Source organism: Vipera berus, assembly GCF_964194415.1.
Source record: "Vipera berus genome assembly, chromosome: Z".
Lineage (NCBI taxonomy): Eukaryota > Metazoa > Chordata > Lepidosauria > Squamata > Viperidae > Vipera > Vipera berus.
The window spans coordinates 120,782,279-120,798,327 of NC_138205.1; the positions used below are offsets into that span (position 1 = coordinate 120,782,279).

At 45.2% G+C, this 16,049-nt stretch overlaps 1 protein-coding gene across 1 annotated transcript in view; it reads left to right on the forward strand.

Moving 5' to 3' along the window:
* The window catches only part of VIPR2 (vasoactive intestinal peptide receptor 2), a gene marked incomplete at both ends in the record, with an annotated part of 84,161 nt that extends 68,568 nt beyond the window's left edge, over positions 1-15,593 (forward strand). Inside the window, 5 exons of the mRNA XM_081343351.1 lie at positions 5,235-5,304; positions 12,371-12,462; positions 12,576-12,699; positions 12,787-12,828; positions 15,420-15,593. Coding sequence (XP_081199477.1) covers positions 5,235-5,304; positions 12,371-12,462; positions 12,576-12,699; positions 12,787-12,828; positions 15,420-15,593 — 502 coding nt within the window. The remainder of the gene's footprint in view (positions 1-5,234; positions 5,305-12,370; positions 12,463-12,575; positions 12,700-12,786; positions 12,829-15,419) is intronic.
* Positions 15,594-16,049: the final 456 nt, after the last annotated feature.

The following is a 16,049-nucleotide window of genomic DNA, read 5'->3' on the forward strand; positions in this document are numbered from 1 at the left end:
GCTCACAATAAACCTTTTAGTTAAGTAGCCTGTCGTCCGAGTGGTCCTTCGGCTACTTCACTGGCGACGATGGGATCGCTCCGGAGCTGAAGTCACAGCCGAGGAAGAGAGTTCCCGAGCTGAAGTCACGGCCGAGGAAGAGAGTTCCCGGCAAGAGCTGTCACTGGAAGTTTTAACTTCCAAAGGAGCGACCCAGGACCGGACGACATGGCAAACTTCGGGCGTGTGAGGGAATTCGATACCCGCCATCCCGAGAGATGGCAATCACACCTGGGCCAGGTCGAGGGATTTCTCCTCGTCAGTAAAATCACTGACGACAGAGCAAAGGCCGCCGCTCTACTATACATCAGCGGACCTCCAGTGTACGACGCTGCCGTGGGCCTGTTTAGCCCGGTGCCCATCACAGAGGTCTCCTACGCGGACCTGGTGGACCAGCTGAACAAATACTATATGCCGGCTCGCTCAGAACTGTACTGGCGGGTCCAATTCGCCCAGAAGAAACAGCGACCAGACGAGCCCGCCAACGAGTTCATCGCTGGGGTCAGACACGCCGCGCGGAACTGCTGTTTCCCCGACCTGGAGGACCGCATCAGAGACCAGGTGGTGATCGGGTTGAGGGACGAGAGGCTGCAGAAGAAGCTGACATCCAAACCCGACATGAACCTGGCAGAATTGACCCGAGAAATCATGGCGTATGAGTACAGCCACAAGAAGAAATCGACCACCACGACCCCTGAGAGCCCAGCAATGGTATACCAAGAGAGCGCCACGCTCAGCGACAGCGACGAGTCGGTGGACTTCACTGACGGGGAAGCCCTCCAGCGGAAAATGGAACGCAGACAACAGAGGAGAAGCGACACCTCGGATCATCGCAGAGCGAAGAACCCCCTGCCGCCACCACTGCGTTACGAGCAACGGGCCGCCTGCGCCAGCTGCGGGGGCAATCATGCCCGAGGAAGTTGCCGGTTCAGAAACGCTAAGTGCCACAATTGTGGAAAGACCGGCCACATCAAACCGGTGTGCCGCAGCCGGGGGCGCGACAACATCAATGATCTGGAGACCAATCCCCCAGGTAGGCCAGCTACCCGGGCCATCAGAGAAAAAACGCCAGGGAACCTAGTAGAAACAATTGACAGGGTACACAGCCTAAGCTCTAAGGTGAGGATCAGGGTAAAAATTCAGGGAGTGCCCTGCCTCATGGAAGTAGATTCAGGGTCAGCAGTCTCTTTAATTTCATTTGGAACGTACCAGGAGATCTGCCGACAAAGCAAGGGAAGAATTCCTCTGAGGCAAACCCAGGTCCACCTAGCAGACTTCCAGAAAACCCCCATTCCTCTGGAGGGGAGGGCTAAGGTTGTCGTGCAGTACAAAGGGTTCAAGGGTCCCTTAGAAGTTCTAGTTACGCCAGGAAACCGCACCAACCTGATAGGGTTAAACTGGTTCGGCCCTCTAGGAATCGCCATAACGGGGGTAAATACAATTCAATCACCCAGCCTAGAAGCCGTTTGCAACAAGTATGCAGACGTCTTCGATGGCACGTTAGGAAAATACACCGGTCCCCCCATCTCCTTACAGTTAAACCCAGCAATCCAACCCATAAAGATAAGAGCTAGGAGAGTACCCTTTGCCCTTAAAGAAAAAATAGAAAACGAACTTGATCGCCTCATAGGTCTCGGGGTGCTCGAACCTACGGAAGGGGGAAGCTGGGAGACCCCTATAGTCACCCCTATTAAACCTAACGGGGAAGTGAGATTATGCGCGGACTATAAAGCGACCCTTAACCTAGCCCTCAGCCCCCACGCTTACCCAGTGCCAGCGGTAAGGGACGTATTTGCTTCCATCCGCTCTGGCGCCATTTTCGCCAAACTTGATCTCACGCAGGCGTATTTGCAACTGCCTGTCACTAATGACACCGCGGAAGCCCAGACAATTGTCACCCACCGCGGTGCCTTTAAAGTGAAAAGGCTCCAATTCGGCATATCGGCAGCCCCGGGTATCTTTCAGGGTATCATGGAGAAAACCCTGAAAGGAATACCCGGGGTCTGCCCCTATTTCGACGATGTTCTCATCGCCGGAGAAAACGAAGCAAACTTAGCTGACAGGCTGTCAGCTGTGCTGAGCCGGCTTAGAGAAGCCGGCCTCAAACTTAAACGGGAAAAGTGCTCTATTGGAGTCACATCCACAGAATTCCTAGGGTACAAAATAGACGGCCAAGGCATCCATCCCACTACAGAAAAACTAAGGGCTATTCAAACAGCACCAAGCCCAAGGAATAAACAAGAGCTCCAAGCGTTTTTAGGGTTATTAAACTTTTATCATGCCTTCCTTCCCCATAAAGCCACTATCGCTGAGCCTCTGCACAGGCTCCTGGATAAGGGAACTGTTTGGTCCTGGACCAAAATTCATGAAAATAGTTTCCAATCATTAAAAAAGATTATTTGTCACAGCTCAACGATCACCCTTTTCAGAGAAGACACCCCAATATGCATCGCATGCGATGCCTCTCCCTATGGAATCGGGGCAGTGTTAAGTCATTTATTCAAGGATGGTACACAAAGACCCATAGCCTTTTATTCACGCACTCTGTCTAAAGCAGAAAGGAATTATGCACAAATAGACAGAGAAGCCCTAGCAATAGTCGCAGGGGTTAAAAAATTTCATGACTACCTCTATGGGAGACACTTTACTATATTTACAGATCACAAACCCCTTCTGGGCATATTCACGTGGAATAAAACTACACCACAGATTCTCTCACCGAGAATACTACGGTGGTCCACATTCTTATCGGCCTATTCCTATCAGTTAATACATAAACCGGGGAAGGAATTAGGACACGCAGACTGCCTCAGCAGACTGCCCATTCAAAGCAAGGACTCAGACCCAGCCCCAGCTGGACTGATTCTAGCAATCTCTCAACTTCCAGACTGTCCCCTGTCTGCAAACATTATAGCTAACAATTCAGCTAAGGACAAAATACTTAGCAGAATCCTCAAATGGGCCACAACAGGGTGGCCAGCACAAAACCCACACCCCCAATTCCAGCCATATTTTAGCAGGAAAAATGAAATATCTACTCATAGGGGATGCCTGCTGTGGGGAAATCGGGTCATAATACCAGAGAAGAACATAAACCAAACATTACACATTTTACATGAAGGACATCCAGGCATTGTCAAGATGAAAGCTATGGCCAGAAGTTATGTCTGGTGGCCTGGCATAGATAAAGAGATAGAAAGATATGTGGGAGGGTGCTACACCTGTCAAGCAACCCGAAACGAGCCACCCCAAGCACCAATTCACAAATGGGAAACTACGAGGAACCCATGGTCACGGATACATTTAGATTTCGCAGGACCTATCCAGGGGCAAAGTTTCCTAATTGTAGTGGACAGCTATTCTAAATGACTAGAAGTCACTCCCCTTAGAAAAACAACGTCAGGAGCCACTATACAAGCCTTAAGGAAAATATTCGCCACACATGGTCTTCCAGACACCATAGTTTCAGACAATGGACCTCAATTCACCTCTCGTGAATTTCAGATGTTCACTATGAAGAATTGTATTAGGCTGGTCACGTCTGCGCCGTTCCACCCATCGACAAACGGGATGGCTGAAATTATGGTGCGGTCCACAAAAGAAGCTTTGAAAAAATTCGCAAAGGGGAACTGGCAGCGGCGTCTCAGCCAGTTCCTCATGTCACAACACGCAACTCCATGCACAACAACGGGCAAATCCCCGGCGGAACTGAGATGGGGGAGGAGGCTGATAACGCGGCTCGACAGACTGCATCCTGACACATACCCGGAAGAAAAAGAGCACCCCTACCCAAACCGCACACTCAAACCAGGGCAAATGATATGGGCACGGTCATATACGGATAAAAACAAGTGGGTCCAGGGGACAGTACTAAAACAAACGGGACCCATTTCCTACCTAATATCCACCCAAACTCACGGCAACCTACGCCGCCATATCGACCAACTCAGACCCAGACACCCACCACACAACTCAGAACACCAACCAGAGGAACTCGATCTGCAACCCCCCCCAGAAATACTACCTATACCAAACCAAGAGGAAGAAGAGCAAGGAAACGAACTACCAGAACCAGACAACCCCCCACTTCCTCGCCGTTCCAACAGGAACCGAAGAGCCCCCGCCTACCTAAAGGACTACCAGTGGGCAGGTTCCGGCAACCAAGGGGGAGGGAACGCTCCAGGGGAGGGGTAAGGGGTGTATTATATATGTAAACAGTTAAAAATACATCATTTAACAGGTTGTTCCAGCTAAAGAAAACATTCTGACAGGAGAACACGCGGGAACTTTGACAGCTGTCAAAGTTCCCCGCACAGCGCAGGCGCAACCACTGACAGCTCGCGGCTGTCAAAACACCGGACCATGCACGCGGGAACTTTGACAGCTGTCAAAGTTCCCCGCACAGCGCAGGCGCAACCACTGACAGCTCGCGGCTGTCAAAACACCGGACCATGCGGAAGCCTGAGCTGTCAAAGAACAGACGACGCGGATTGGTCCGGATAGACGCGGCGCCAAAATGAACGCTCCTGATTGGCCCTCGCTGACAGCTGCCGGCTATAAAAGCCGGGCAAGTTATTCTATGTTTGTCTTGCTCACAATAAACCTTTTAGTTAAGTAGCCTGTCGTCCGAGTGGTCCTTCGGCTACTTCAACCAGTGCTGTTCTTGGCACCTCTCCTCCCTGTGCGCTCCTGGATCAGATTGGGGTGTGTGGTTGACTTCACTTCCTCATCCTCACTGGCCACTGGCAGCTGCCCTCACTCTGGAGCCTCCAGGCTAACTTGTTGCAGCTGTGTCTCACTTTGCTCGGGCTCAGCTGGCTGCCCGTCCAGTCGTTCCGGCTGCAGTTGAGCTGGGTCTCTCTATGCCCTGGTCTGTGTCTCCCACAACCCCCGGACTCACTGCCCAGAGGTGCCAGGGACCAGGTCATCCTCTTCCTCTGAATTAGCGTTTGGAGAGGACACTGGCAGCACATTACATAGAGAGGTTGTTGTCCTGGTACTACTATAGCTCCCCTCCCACCTATCTATTGTCATATAGTCTAAAAATAGTACTTGTTTCTGATTTACAATTATATTGTAGTCCCCTCTGCTTTTTGTTTTCAAATTTTCTCACAATTTTGCTAGAGTTAAGTAATAATTATGGTACAATGACACAGGATTTATGTTTGTTCATTATTTTTTCCTTTTTTTAACAGTTGCTGGGATACAAACGAGCATAGTGCTCCTTGGTGGATTATACGAGTACCAATCCTAATTTCCATTTTAGTAAGTAAACTCATAATTGGAAATGAATTATGTTAATGTAATTTTTCACACTAGTTTTTATCCCTTGAAATTTCATGCGCAGATGTTGGTCTCGGCAAAAGTCTAATATTTTCCATTATTAATTTTAAACCCACCCTTCAGTAACAGAAGAAGCAGCTAATAATAAAAATTCACAAAAAAACAATAATTAGCACTACAGAAAGCAATTCCACATTCCTAAAAACAAAAACGAACAAAAAATCAAGCATTGACATTCTTTCTATTAGATAATCCCTGGTGAATTTCAAAAACCTTAGTTTATTTTCTGAAAGAGTAGCTAAAATTTATTTATTTAAATTTATTGGGTGCCCAAGTCCAATTGAATCTGGCCAGTGGGCAAAACTAAAAAAGTCATCTGCCAAAAATATTAAATGAAAAAGCTTTCCCATTATTAGTTTGACAAAAATCAACATTTTTCCATATTAGATATTGATGTTATAATAACTGCCCCAAATTTAGTTTTTATGTATACCTTACAGAAATATAATTCAACTGTATCTCTCCAAATTGTAAGTACATATAGTCCTTCTACTTTGGATTACAATTGGGACAAGGCATTCTGTTGTTAAGCAAGGTGATTGTTAAGTGAGTCATGTCCAACTTTATGACTTTTTATTGCTATGAGTGTTAAGCAAATCAATGCACTTGTTAAGTGAATTCAGCTTCCCCCATTAACTTTCTTTGTGAGAAGCCAGTGGGAAAGGTTGCAGGTGTGATCACATGATCCTCGAATGCTGTAAATATATCCCAGGTATCAAGTGCCCTAATTTTGATTACATTACCAGAGAGGATGCTGCAATGGTCGCAAATATGAGGACTGGTTGTTTGAAATGATTGAGGGTGAAGGTTCATTCTCCAGCATGACGAATGGAGAATCCACAGATGGGTTGATCTTGCCTTTCTGCCCTAGAGATTAAGTCGATCAACCTTTGACATGCCTCTCTTCTTCCGGCTAGGAATCCCCAGTCACGACTTAGTCTTAGCCCAAGAGAGACGTGGTGAAGGTTGGCTCTAGTAGAAAGGCAACACCATTGGATTCTTCTCAGGTTGTATCTTTCCTTCCCTTCCCTTTCTCTGCGCTGATATCAGTGCTGAAATTTAAACCGCTGTGAGGCTGAGCGGTTTTTTTACAGACTTCGGCTAAAGCCTCAAGGTACTTTTAGCTTCTAGGCAAGCCATGAGTGTAGCGGTCGCCATTTTGGGTGCTGCTGTTGTTGTTCCTGAGGGGGGGGGGAATCCTCCCTTCCAGCGAGGGCAAATTAGCAGCAAACAGACTTAATTGGGCACATCCAGCTAGCAACTTTCTTGCCCCAACCATTGAATCTGCTGCTACAATCGGTTAATTGTGTCTAGCGTTGGAGCAGGAGGTTGTTTTTACTGGCGGCTGACATTTTGAAAACGCCATTTTGAAAACTGCACGATCATTTCTCAGGCCATTCAGAAGGACAAATCACTTTCTTCAAGGTGCTTTCAGACTACTGGGCAGCTCTCATTATAATCACAAAACAGCAACAACAGCCTCCAGCCTCATAGCTTTTATGGAGGTGTGCAATCGCTCAGGCATTTCCAAGGTTCAGGGCGTGGCTGGGTGCCTGCCTTAACTACCTCCATTTTCCTAGCAGTTTTACTGCTTATAGTGTGCTAGCTACCCCATTAACTTGGTCTTGCTGCCACCAACAGAATATTGGAGTGTGCTAGCCATAACACTAAGTTGGGCTTGCTGCCGCCAACAGGACTTTATGTGTGCTGGCCGTACCAAAAGTTGGGCTTGCCACCACCAACAGATTAATATGTGTGCTGGCCGTACCATAAAGTTGGGCTTGCCGCCAGTATTGGAGTCATACGTCTGCTGGCAGTAACATTAAGTTGATCTTGCCGCCACCTCCAGGACTGTGCGTGTGCTGGCTATCCCATTAAGTTGGTTGAGTCGCCACCATTTCAAACCACAACTAAACTCTTTACTATTGAGTTCACCTTGCTTTTGTAAACACATTGTGATTGCCATTTCCAGGATATCTCTAGTGTCATAATGGCAAATGAATCTACAGCTCAGGTACAAAGTGCCTCTAGCAGTTCACCCAGATGCAAGAAACCCAAATCGGCCAAGCAGGAGGCTGCTGGGAAGCTCAGATCCAAAGCTATCGCTGGCAAAAGGTCTTCCAAAGCTGCGGAGAAAGAAGCAAGTAGGAGGCACCAGGCATTGGAAAGGCAATTGTCCAAAGCTGCAAGGCAAAAGAAGGATGCAAAGGTTGGTCAGAGTACTTCTGTTTCTATGGAAGCATCGGTTTTTGGCCCTCACCAAGCTCCTTCTCCCTCCGCTGCTCCCAGTGCCTGGTCCAGAGGGTGAGGCAGGTCAGTTCAGTTTTCCTGTGATAGAACAGGTGGAGATGGCTTCCCCTTCCAGTGAAGGGTTCGGCCTTCAGATCCCTGGTCCTCCTACTACAGCTAGGCCCCTGGGCCCAGAGGCCACATTCACTCCAGATGCTACGCTCTCCAGATGCTAAGGAGCCAGAACTGTCAGAACGACTGCAGTTGCTGATTTCTCAGGCCATTGCCCAAGGCATAGCTTTGACCCTGCACCAGGCAGCTTGGCCTAAGTCAATAGCATCAGAATATCCATCTCACAGCAACGTGCCATATCTTCCCCAGGTGGAGTCTGCCGCATATCAGGGATCAGTTTTCCCCTCACATTCCTCCAGAAGTAGGATGACGTTCATAGGGGACGAGGATCAGAGAGAGCAGGGGATGTCAGAAGATGAGGACTTATCTCCTGACCCCCCTCCTTTCGTAGGCTTGTTTAATCTGGCCCTCTTCAAATCCTTGCTTCACAAGGCCAGGAGCACTGCCCAACTTGGTCCTGAAAGTGTTTCTCAGGCTGAACCTTCCACCAGCCAAGCGTCTACCAGTAAGGTTTTTTCGGAACCAACCTTTACTCAATAGGACATTCCCTGCCCTTCCCTTTTTCTCAATGTTGTCCAAAGACAATGGGGAGCAGCAGGTACTTTTCCATCCCCGGGAGGAACCGACAAAAGGTTATTTAATGTGGCTCCAGCACTGTCAAGAGGTGCTAGCAGTCCCCACAGTTGATGAGCCCTTAGCACCTTTGGTTTCATCTTTCGCTGTGGTCTGGAAATATAGCAGAGGCTCTGAAGTCCGAGGATAAGAAGGCGGAGCTTAATTTCTGCAGGACCCATTGAGCCTTAGCATGGGCAGTGAAGGCAGCTTCATCAACTTATTTTTTCACCAGAACTTATCTGGCTTTGCCAATTGCAGGCTAGGGTCCCTCCAGAAGAGGTACAGATGCACCAAGATCTAAATAAATTAGTGGCTGCATCTGAATACATGGCTGATTCATCTTTGCACGCGGCCAGATTTTCCTCCCAGGCATTAGCATCTAACATCACGTCCCGCAGACTTCTGTGGCTCAGACACTGGCAAGCTGGTGCTAGATCCAGTCTCAGCCCCTTACAAGGGGGGGCAGTTATTTGGAGAGGCACTAAATCCTTATCTCATCGAGAATAAGGATAAGCGTAAGGTCATGTCCCCTCTGATCAGGAGAACAGACAGGAGAGCTACCCGTTATGCATTGTCCATCAAGATTCTTCAGGACCATGGGTTTTCGGTGAATTTTCAAAAGAGCCAGACAGTTCCCTCCACCCACATCCTTCACCTGGGCACGGTGATAGATAAAAAGAGGTGTGAGGTTTACTTGTCTCAGGAACTTCAGGACAGTATCCAATCTCTAAACTCCCAAATTCAAAGAGAGCGAGTAGTTGCCCTGGCAATTGTTTCGCAACTGCTAAGAAAGATGGTTTCCTGCATAGCAGTAGTTCCTTGGGCTCAACTCCACTCCAGACCCCTCCAATGGTTCCTGCTCCTGTTCCAGAGACTAGGCACCAGTTCCTCCAACCACAGGGTATGGGTCCCATCACAAGACCCACAATCCCTCCAGTGGTGAGTCTCTCCAGCGATGGACAGGGGGACCTTATTCAAGGAGCCCAACCGACTCATCCTAACATCGGATCCCAGCTTGTTTAGCTGGGGAGCACAGCTGCAATCCCAGTTGGCCCAAGGTCGGTGGTCCCAGTCAGATCTGAAGCACAACATAAACTGGTTGGAGCTCAGAGCTATTCATCTGGCTCTACGCCACTTTCGCCACACAGTGACAAGGTGACACATTCTAGTCCTCACGGACAACGTCGCGGTGAAAGCCCATATCAACGGGAAAGGGAGTACCCACTACAGGTCCCTCATGGCCGAGGCTCAATTATTAGGAACCTGGGCAGAGACCAACCTCTTGTCCCTTAAGGCGGAGCACATCTTGGGAGAGATGAATCGCCAAGTGGATTTTTTGAGCAGGGCAACAGTGGACCACTCCGAGTGGCGCCTGCACCCAGATCTCTTCAGGGAAATATCGGAGAGGTTCGGTCATCCAGCGCTGGATTTGTTTGCTACCCGGGTGAATTCCCAGCTCCCAAGATTCTTATCCCGGTTCCCGTCTCCAGGGGTGGAAAGGGTAGATGCGCCCAGAAAGCTCCTGTATGTGTTCCCTCCTCTCCCTCTGATCCAAGCAGTTATCTGAAAGATACTGCAGGAATGGGCAGAGGTGATACTCATTGCTCCCCACTGGCCACGACGGCCGTGGTATACCGACCTCATAGGCCTATCGATATCTCTTCCATGGAGGATACCTCAAGATCGGATCTCCCTCAGCTAAGGGGCTCTACAACATCCAGAGCCTCAGTGGCTCCAACTAACCGCCTGGCATTTGAAAGGAGACTCCTAGCAGAGGAGACCTACTCATCAGGCATGATTAACATGATTCAGGCTTCAAGACGACCTGCGACCAATAGAATTTATGATTCCACATGGAGGATTTCTGTAACTGGTGTGGGAGACAACAATTAGATCCAAGTACCATTCCTGTTCCAAGAATCTTGGATTACTTACTGGAGGGACTTCAAAAGGGTTTAGCACCTAACACTATTTGCAGGCAAGTCACTGCTCTGTCCACGGTGCTCACATATGGCAACTCAGAAACCTTGGCTCAGCACCCCATGGTATGGTCCTTTAACAAGGGAGCAGTCAACACCAAAGCCACCCGTGGTCCACAGATATCCCTCGTGGGACCTGTCCAAGGTCTTGCAGGCTCTCACTTCATCTCCATTTAAGCCCATCAGAACCTCCTCTATGCGGTTTTTGACACTTAAGGTCACCTTCCTAGTAGCCATCACATCGGCTAGGTGCATCTCAGAATTGGCAGCACTTTCTATTAGAGATGTCTTGTGTATTTTTTACAAGGCCAGGGTGGTCTTACGCTTAGACCCCTCATTTGTTCCCAAGGTAAACTCATTGTTTTACAGAGCACAGGAGATTGTGCTGCCAGATTTTTGTCCAGAGCCATCCCACGAATTGGAACATAAATGGCACACCTTGGACGTTCATAGAGCATTGCGTCGCTATATTAAGCGAACCGCCTCCTTTCGAAAATCTGAAGCACTCTTCATTTCATTCCAGCCCTCTTCAGTGGGTCAGAAGGTACCAGGCACACTCCTTGCCAGCCCCAAGGCGAATTACTCGCAGTTCTGCAACTTCAGTGGCCTGGGCAACACAGGCATCGATAGAGGAGATATGCAAGGTTGCGACGTGATCGTCCCCTTCCCCATTTGTGAGGCATTATAAGTTAGATAAGTTCGCCTCAGCAGATGCTTCATTTGGCAGGAGAATTCTCCAAAGAGTAGTAACAGATAGTGGGACACAGGGCCAGATGTCTTCCCGCCCATAGGGACAGTGAGGCTTTGGTATGTCCCATCCGTGGATTCTCCATCGACATGCTGAGAAAAGGCATTCACGTAAGACAACACCCCTTCTCTGAGCTTGTGGGTTGGTTTCTGAAGGTTTCGTTACCAGGCTAGGTGTAAGGAAGCCCTTATAAACAGAAGAACACTGACAGTGACTTCCCCTAAATCCACTGGAGGTGTTATCTAGCCTGGTAATGAAACTTTCAGAAACCAACCCACAAGCTCGGAGAACAAATCTTCAGATATATGCCATTATTGCAAACTTCAAATGTTTGCTAAACAAATGATTATAAGTTCACCTGTGTAGAATAATTTGTTTGTTTGCATCCCGCTTTTGTTATTTTTACAAATAATGCAAGTCAGCAAACTTATCCAACATACTGTCCTCCTCCTATTTTCCCCACAACAGCAACCTTGAGAGATGAGTGGGGCAAGAGAGAGTGACTGATCCAAGGTCACCCAGCTGGCTTTCATGGCTAAGGTGGGACTTGAACTTAGGTCCTCTGGTACCTTAACCAATAAACTGGCTTATGATATGCAACACTAGTTATGTTATGACCTGTAATATTAGTGTTAGTGACAGTAAAATGGTGGTAGAAATGTGGGAAATAGAACTTGAATAAAGGATCAGAAGAGAAATTTATGGCTCCTAATTTAAAGAAAAAATATAATTTTGAGACAGGTGAATGGACAGGTGTATTATACAGAGGCCTGTTTGTCTTTCTTTTAAAATTTTATTTCATAAAACTATACCTAAAGGCCAATTATTTTTTAAAAGGTTCAGAAGAAAGATAAAGTTATTAAATATCTTTTCCCTCTCTTTAATTATCTTGCAATGCCTTTATAAAAACTGAATGTTCATGGACAAGTTTGTGCAATTATTATACTGCCGTTGTTAGTTGATCAACTCTTAGATGCAGTTCAGTATTGATTTGTCCCAGGATAAGCCTCTTTGAATTCCCTGGGAATTGATTTTAAGTAAATCAATATAATGAATTATGTAATTACAACTGGATGTATATTTAACTACAAATATATCCTGTTAGATACACTGAAATGTAATTCATTCTATATTTAACTGAGAGTAAATTTTAATCTGCACATTAAAGCAGTATTTTTCATCCTCAGCAAATTTAAAACAGATGAATTTCAACTTCCAGAATTTGGGCTGAGAATTCTTATGCATTTTTATACAATTATTAATGCCTCTGTTAATTCTTTCATAGGTAAATTTTATAATTTTCATTAGCATTATAAGAATTCTGCTCCAGAAGTTAAGATCTCCAGATGTTGGAGGCAATGAACAATCACAATACAAGTGAGTGAAACACAAATCTCTGTTTCTCTTGATGGAGGCCCATGTTGGCAAAACACATATCAGAGGAGCTCTGACTTATTCTAATGAGCTTATTTTATGTGTTTACTTTTAAGGAGACTTGCAAAGTCAACGTTGCTTCTGATTCCACTCTTTGGTGTTCACTATGTGGTGTTTGCAGTCTTTGGCGTTTCTAATTACTACCAGATAGTTTTTGAATTATGCCTGGGCTCTTTTCAGGTAGTATCTGAGCAAGTTTTCCTCTTAAAATAATTCTGATTTAATTTTATTACTGTGTTTTAACTTGTAAGTATTTTGCCCTTGCAGGGACTGGTTGTTGCAATCCTGTATTGCTTTCTGAACAGTGAAGTAAGTTTATATCTTTTTGTGATAAGATTGGGGGCAGTGATAATATTTTAGGCCATTATGCTGTTGTTCAGCTGTTGATAGAAGCCTTGAGATTCACTTTGCAGTATATGGAGGTAGGATTGAAAAAGTTCCATCTTGGGCAAGGGGAATCAGCTCAAGTGAGAGAAATGAATGGAATCTTGTTTTAAACATTGCAAAAAACCATAGCATGTTTTGAATACTAGTTGAAGGGACAGGGTTGTAAGGTGAGTACTTTGTCAGATCGGAGTGGAGTCAAGAATTTCCTTCCTTCCTTCCTTCCTTCTTTCCTTCCTTCCTTCCTTCCTTCCTTCCTTCCTTCCTTCCTTCCTTCCTTCCTTCCTTCCTTCCTCCCTTTTTGTTTTTTAATATATACTAAATGTGGCTTAGCCTTACAATTCTACTGTGTGTTTCCATCTTGAAGTAATAGCTAGCCACCAGTTTTCCAGAGTGTGGTTGGAAGAGGCTCTAGGAGCCTCTCCAATGAGTCTGAGGGTTACTTGTAGCCCTGGACTTCAGATTTCCTATTCTTGCCTTAAAGCACAGTTTACAAACCACAGTGCCTGCATATAGCTAACATACTGTGGGATTAAAAAAACTGCATTCTTGTGTGACATGTGAACTCAACTAGGGGGTGGTGACATGATAGCAGTGTTCCAATATCTTAGGAGTTGCCACAAAGAAGAGGGAGTTAAGCTATTCTCCAAAGCACCTGAAGAAAAGAGAAGAAGCAATGGATAGAAACTAATGAAGGAGAGAAGCAACCTAGAACTAAAGAGAAATTTCCTGACAGTTAGAACAATTAATCAGTGGATTGCCTCCAGAAGTTGTGAATGCTCCAACACAACCATTTGTCTGAAATGATATAAGGCTTCCAGCCTGAGCAGGGGGTCAGTCTAGAAGACCTCCAAGGTCCCTTCCAACTGTTATTCTATTAAGGCCTTTTCCCCAAAAAGAGGGAAATGCAAAGCAGGAGAGGCATTAACTATAAATATTGCTAGAAACAATGCCTTTTTTGCAATCCAAATCTAGTGCCAACCCAGACTTGAAATATTTTTTTTTATTTTTTTATTTTTAATTCCATTTATATCCCGCCCTTCTCCGAAGACTCAGGGCGGCTTACAAGCTTAGCAGTAGCCTTCATTCTATGTATATGCCTGCTTATTAGGGCTTTCACACACACCCCCAAGCGGCATTATTACAAAGTCAGCTTAATTGCCCCCAACAATCTGGGTCCTCATTTTACCTACCTCGGAAGGATGGAAGGCTGAGTCAACCTTGAGCCTGGTGGGATGCGAACCTGCACTAATTGCAGGCAGCTGGTGTTACTTAAGGAGGCATTAGCCCACTGCTCCACCAAGGCTAGCCATTTGTGGATTTAGTTCTTAGATGGCTGGTAGGGAATAAAAACTGGGTTCTTCAATAAATACAATTGTAAATGTCTAGGGTAACATGAGGAGAGTGCTGGATGATTTGATGAGATTTTGTAAGTTCATGCTTGTGACATTAGGAAAGTATCTACTTTCCCTTCTGTGGGCCTCTTCCTCAGTTATCTTTGATTTTTTTTCAAACATCTGGATCCTTTTTTGCCTTGGTATGAGGTATCCAAAATATTTAAGCTTTAGCTTAAGTGTTACTGCTTCTAGTGAACATTCATTGGATTTAGCACCTCCCAAAAATAAATATGGTGATACCCTGCAAGTGTTTAATCAGTTAACAAGTGTCTTTTTCGGCTGGGAGTTACTGAGAGAATAATTTTCAGATATTTTCAAATGCCTATAATCTGCCAGTTGCTGGGTTTTAATTTGGCACCAACCCAAAATTTGGAAATAAAGATTCCTGAACTAAGAAGAGATTTAGTTTCAAATAAACATGCCTAATTTTCAGTATGTAATTAAATTTTTAAATCAAAACCTCTGCTTAGACGTTAAGAGAGAGATAAAATATCTTGACTTCAGTTTTCTTGGCAGCTACAGAGACACATCCCTATTGGTGATCGGAGTATTGCCTTTTTTCTGTTTTTTCCAGGATGTTTGGGTTTTTTTACTGTTTTTCTCGGTCTAGTGCTAAATCAATTTGATTGTTTTTTTCACCACCACTTTAACACCTTTAGATATGGAATACTTTGAATAAATGAACTTATTATTTTTATTCTTTACTCTTTTATTAGCACCCCAACTATAGCACAGCATGTTGTAAACTGTCAAGCAATTTCAATACTTAGCATAACAAGTTTTATTTAAAAAATAATTATAATGCAGTTTTATTAAATGTGGGAACCTTCTTGTAATTCTCTTTTCGATTTACCTCACCTTCTTGTGTATGGGGGGCTCTTAGTGCTCTCTAAGCTTGGTGGTTTTCTTGCAGACATTTCATTACCCAAACAAGGTAACATCATCAGATTGAAATGTCTGCAAAAACTCCAAGCTCAGATAGCACAAAGGACTCCTTATTTCAACCATATACGTATATTTTCTTTTTTTGTCTTCTTGCATATTCAAGCACATTTTCATCCCAAAGGGAACTAACCCCAGTGCTAATAAATTGCATGCTGGTTTCCTGTTTGCCTTTAGGTTCGGGGAGAGCTGAAAAGAAAATGGAAGAGCTGGTGTCTGAATGAAAGAATAAGCCGCGATTACAAAGTTCACAGGTCTTCTGTTTTCCCAAATGACTCAGAAGGTGGCTCCCATTTGCATCACAATTCGGCCACTCAATTTTCTTCTCAGACAGAAACTTCAGTGATATAATCCATCTAGGTGCCTATGTAAAAACTATGGGGCATATCTCTGGGCTTATAGTTCATTCATTGTGCTATTTTCTAATGTGTAAAGTTTGTACTCCACTTTATCTGTAGGTCAAGATAGAGGGATTTCCAGCCTATGACAGCTGTCTTTTGTACTTGCTTTTAGAACTTGGTTATGATGAAACCTCTCTCCTCTATTAATTCCCTGCCCCCAACTTTGTATGCTGCAAATAGCCGTAAAAGTTTAATAGTCACCATCCACATTTGGTTTAAACCTCTGAAAAGTCATCAAATCATGCAGCAATTAGTTTCATCTGTTGAAGAAATTTTTTTTTTACAAAGCTGCTTCCAAAGATTATATATTTAGATATTAAATCTGTTAATTCTGCTACAATTATTGTCCTTTTGCAGAATCTTGACTCTCATTAGTGTATCTTCTGTGCAGGTAGTCCTTTTTAGC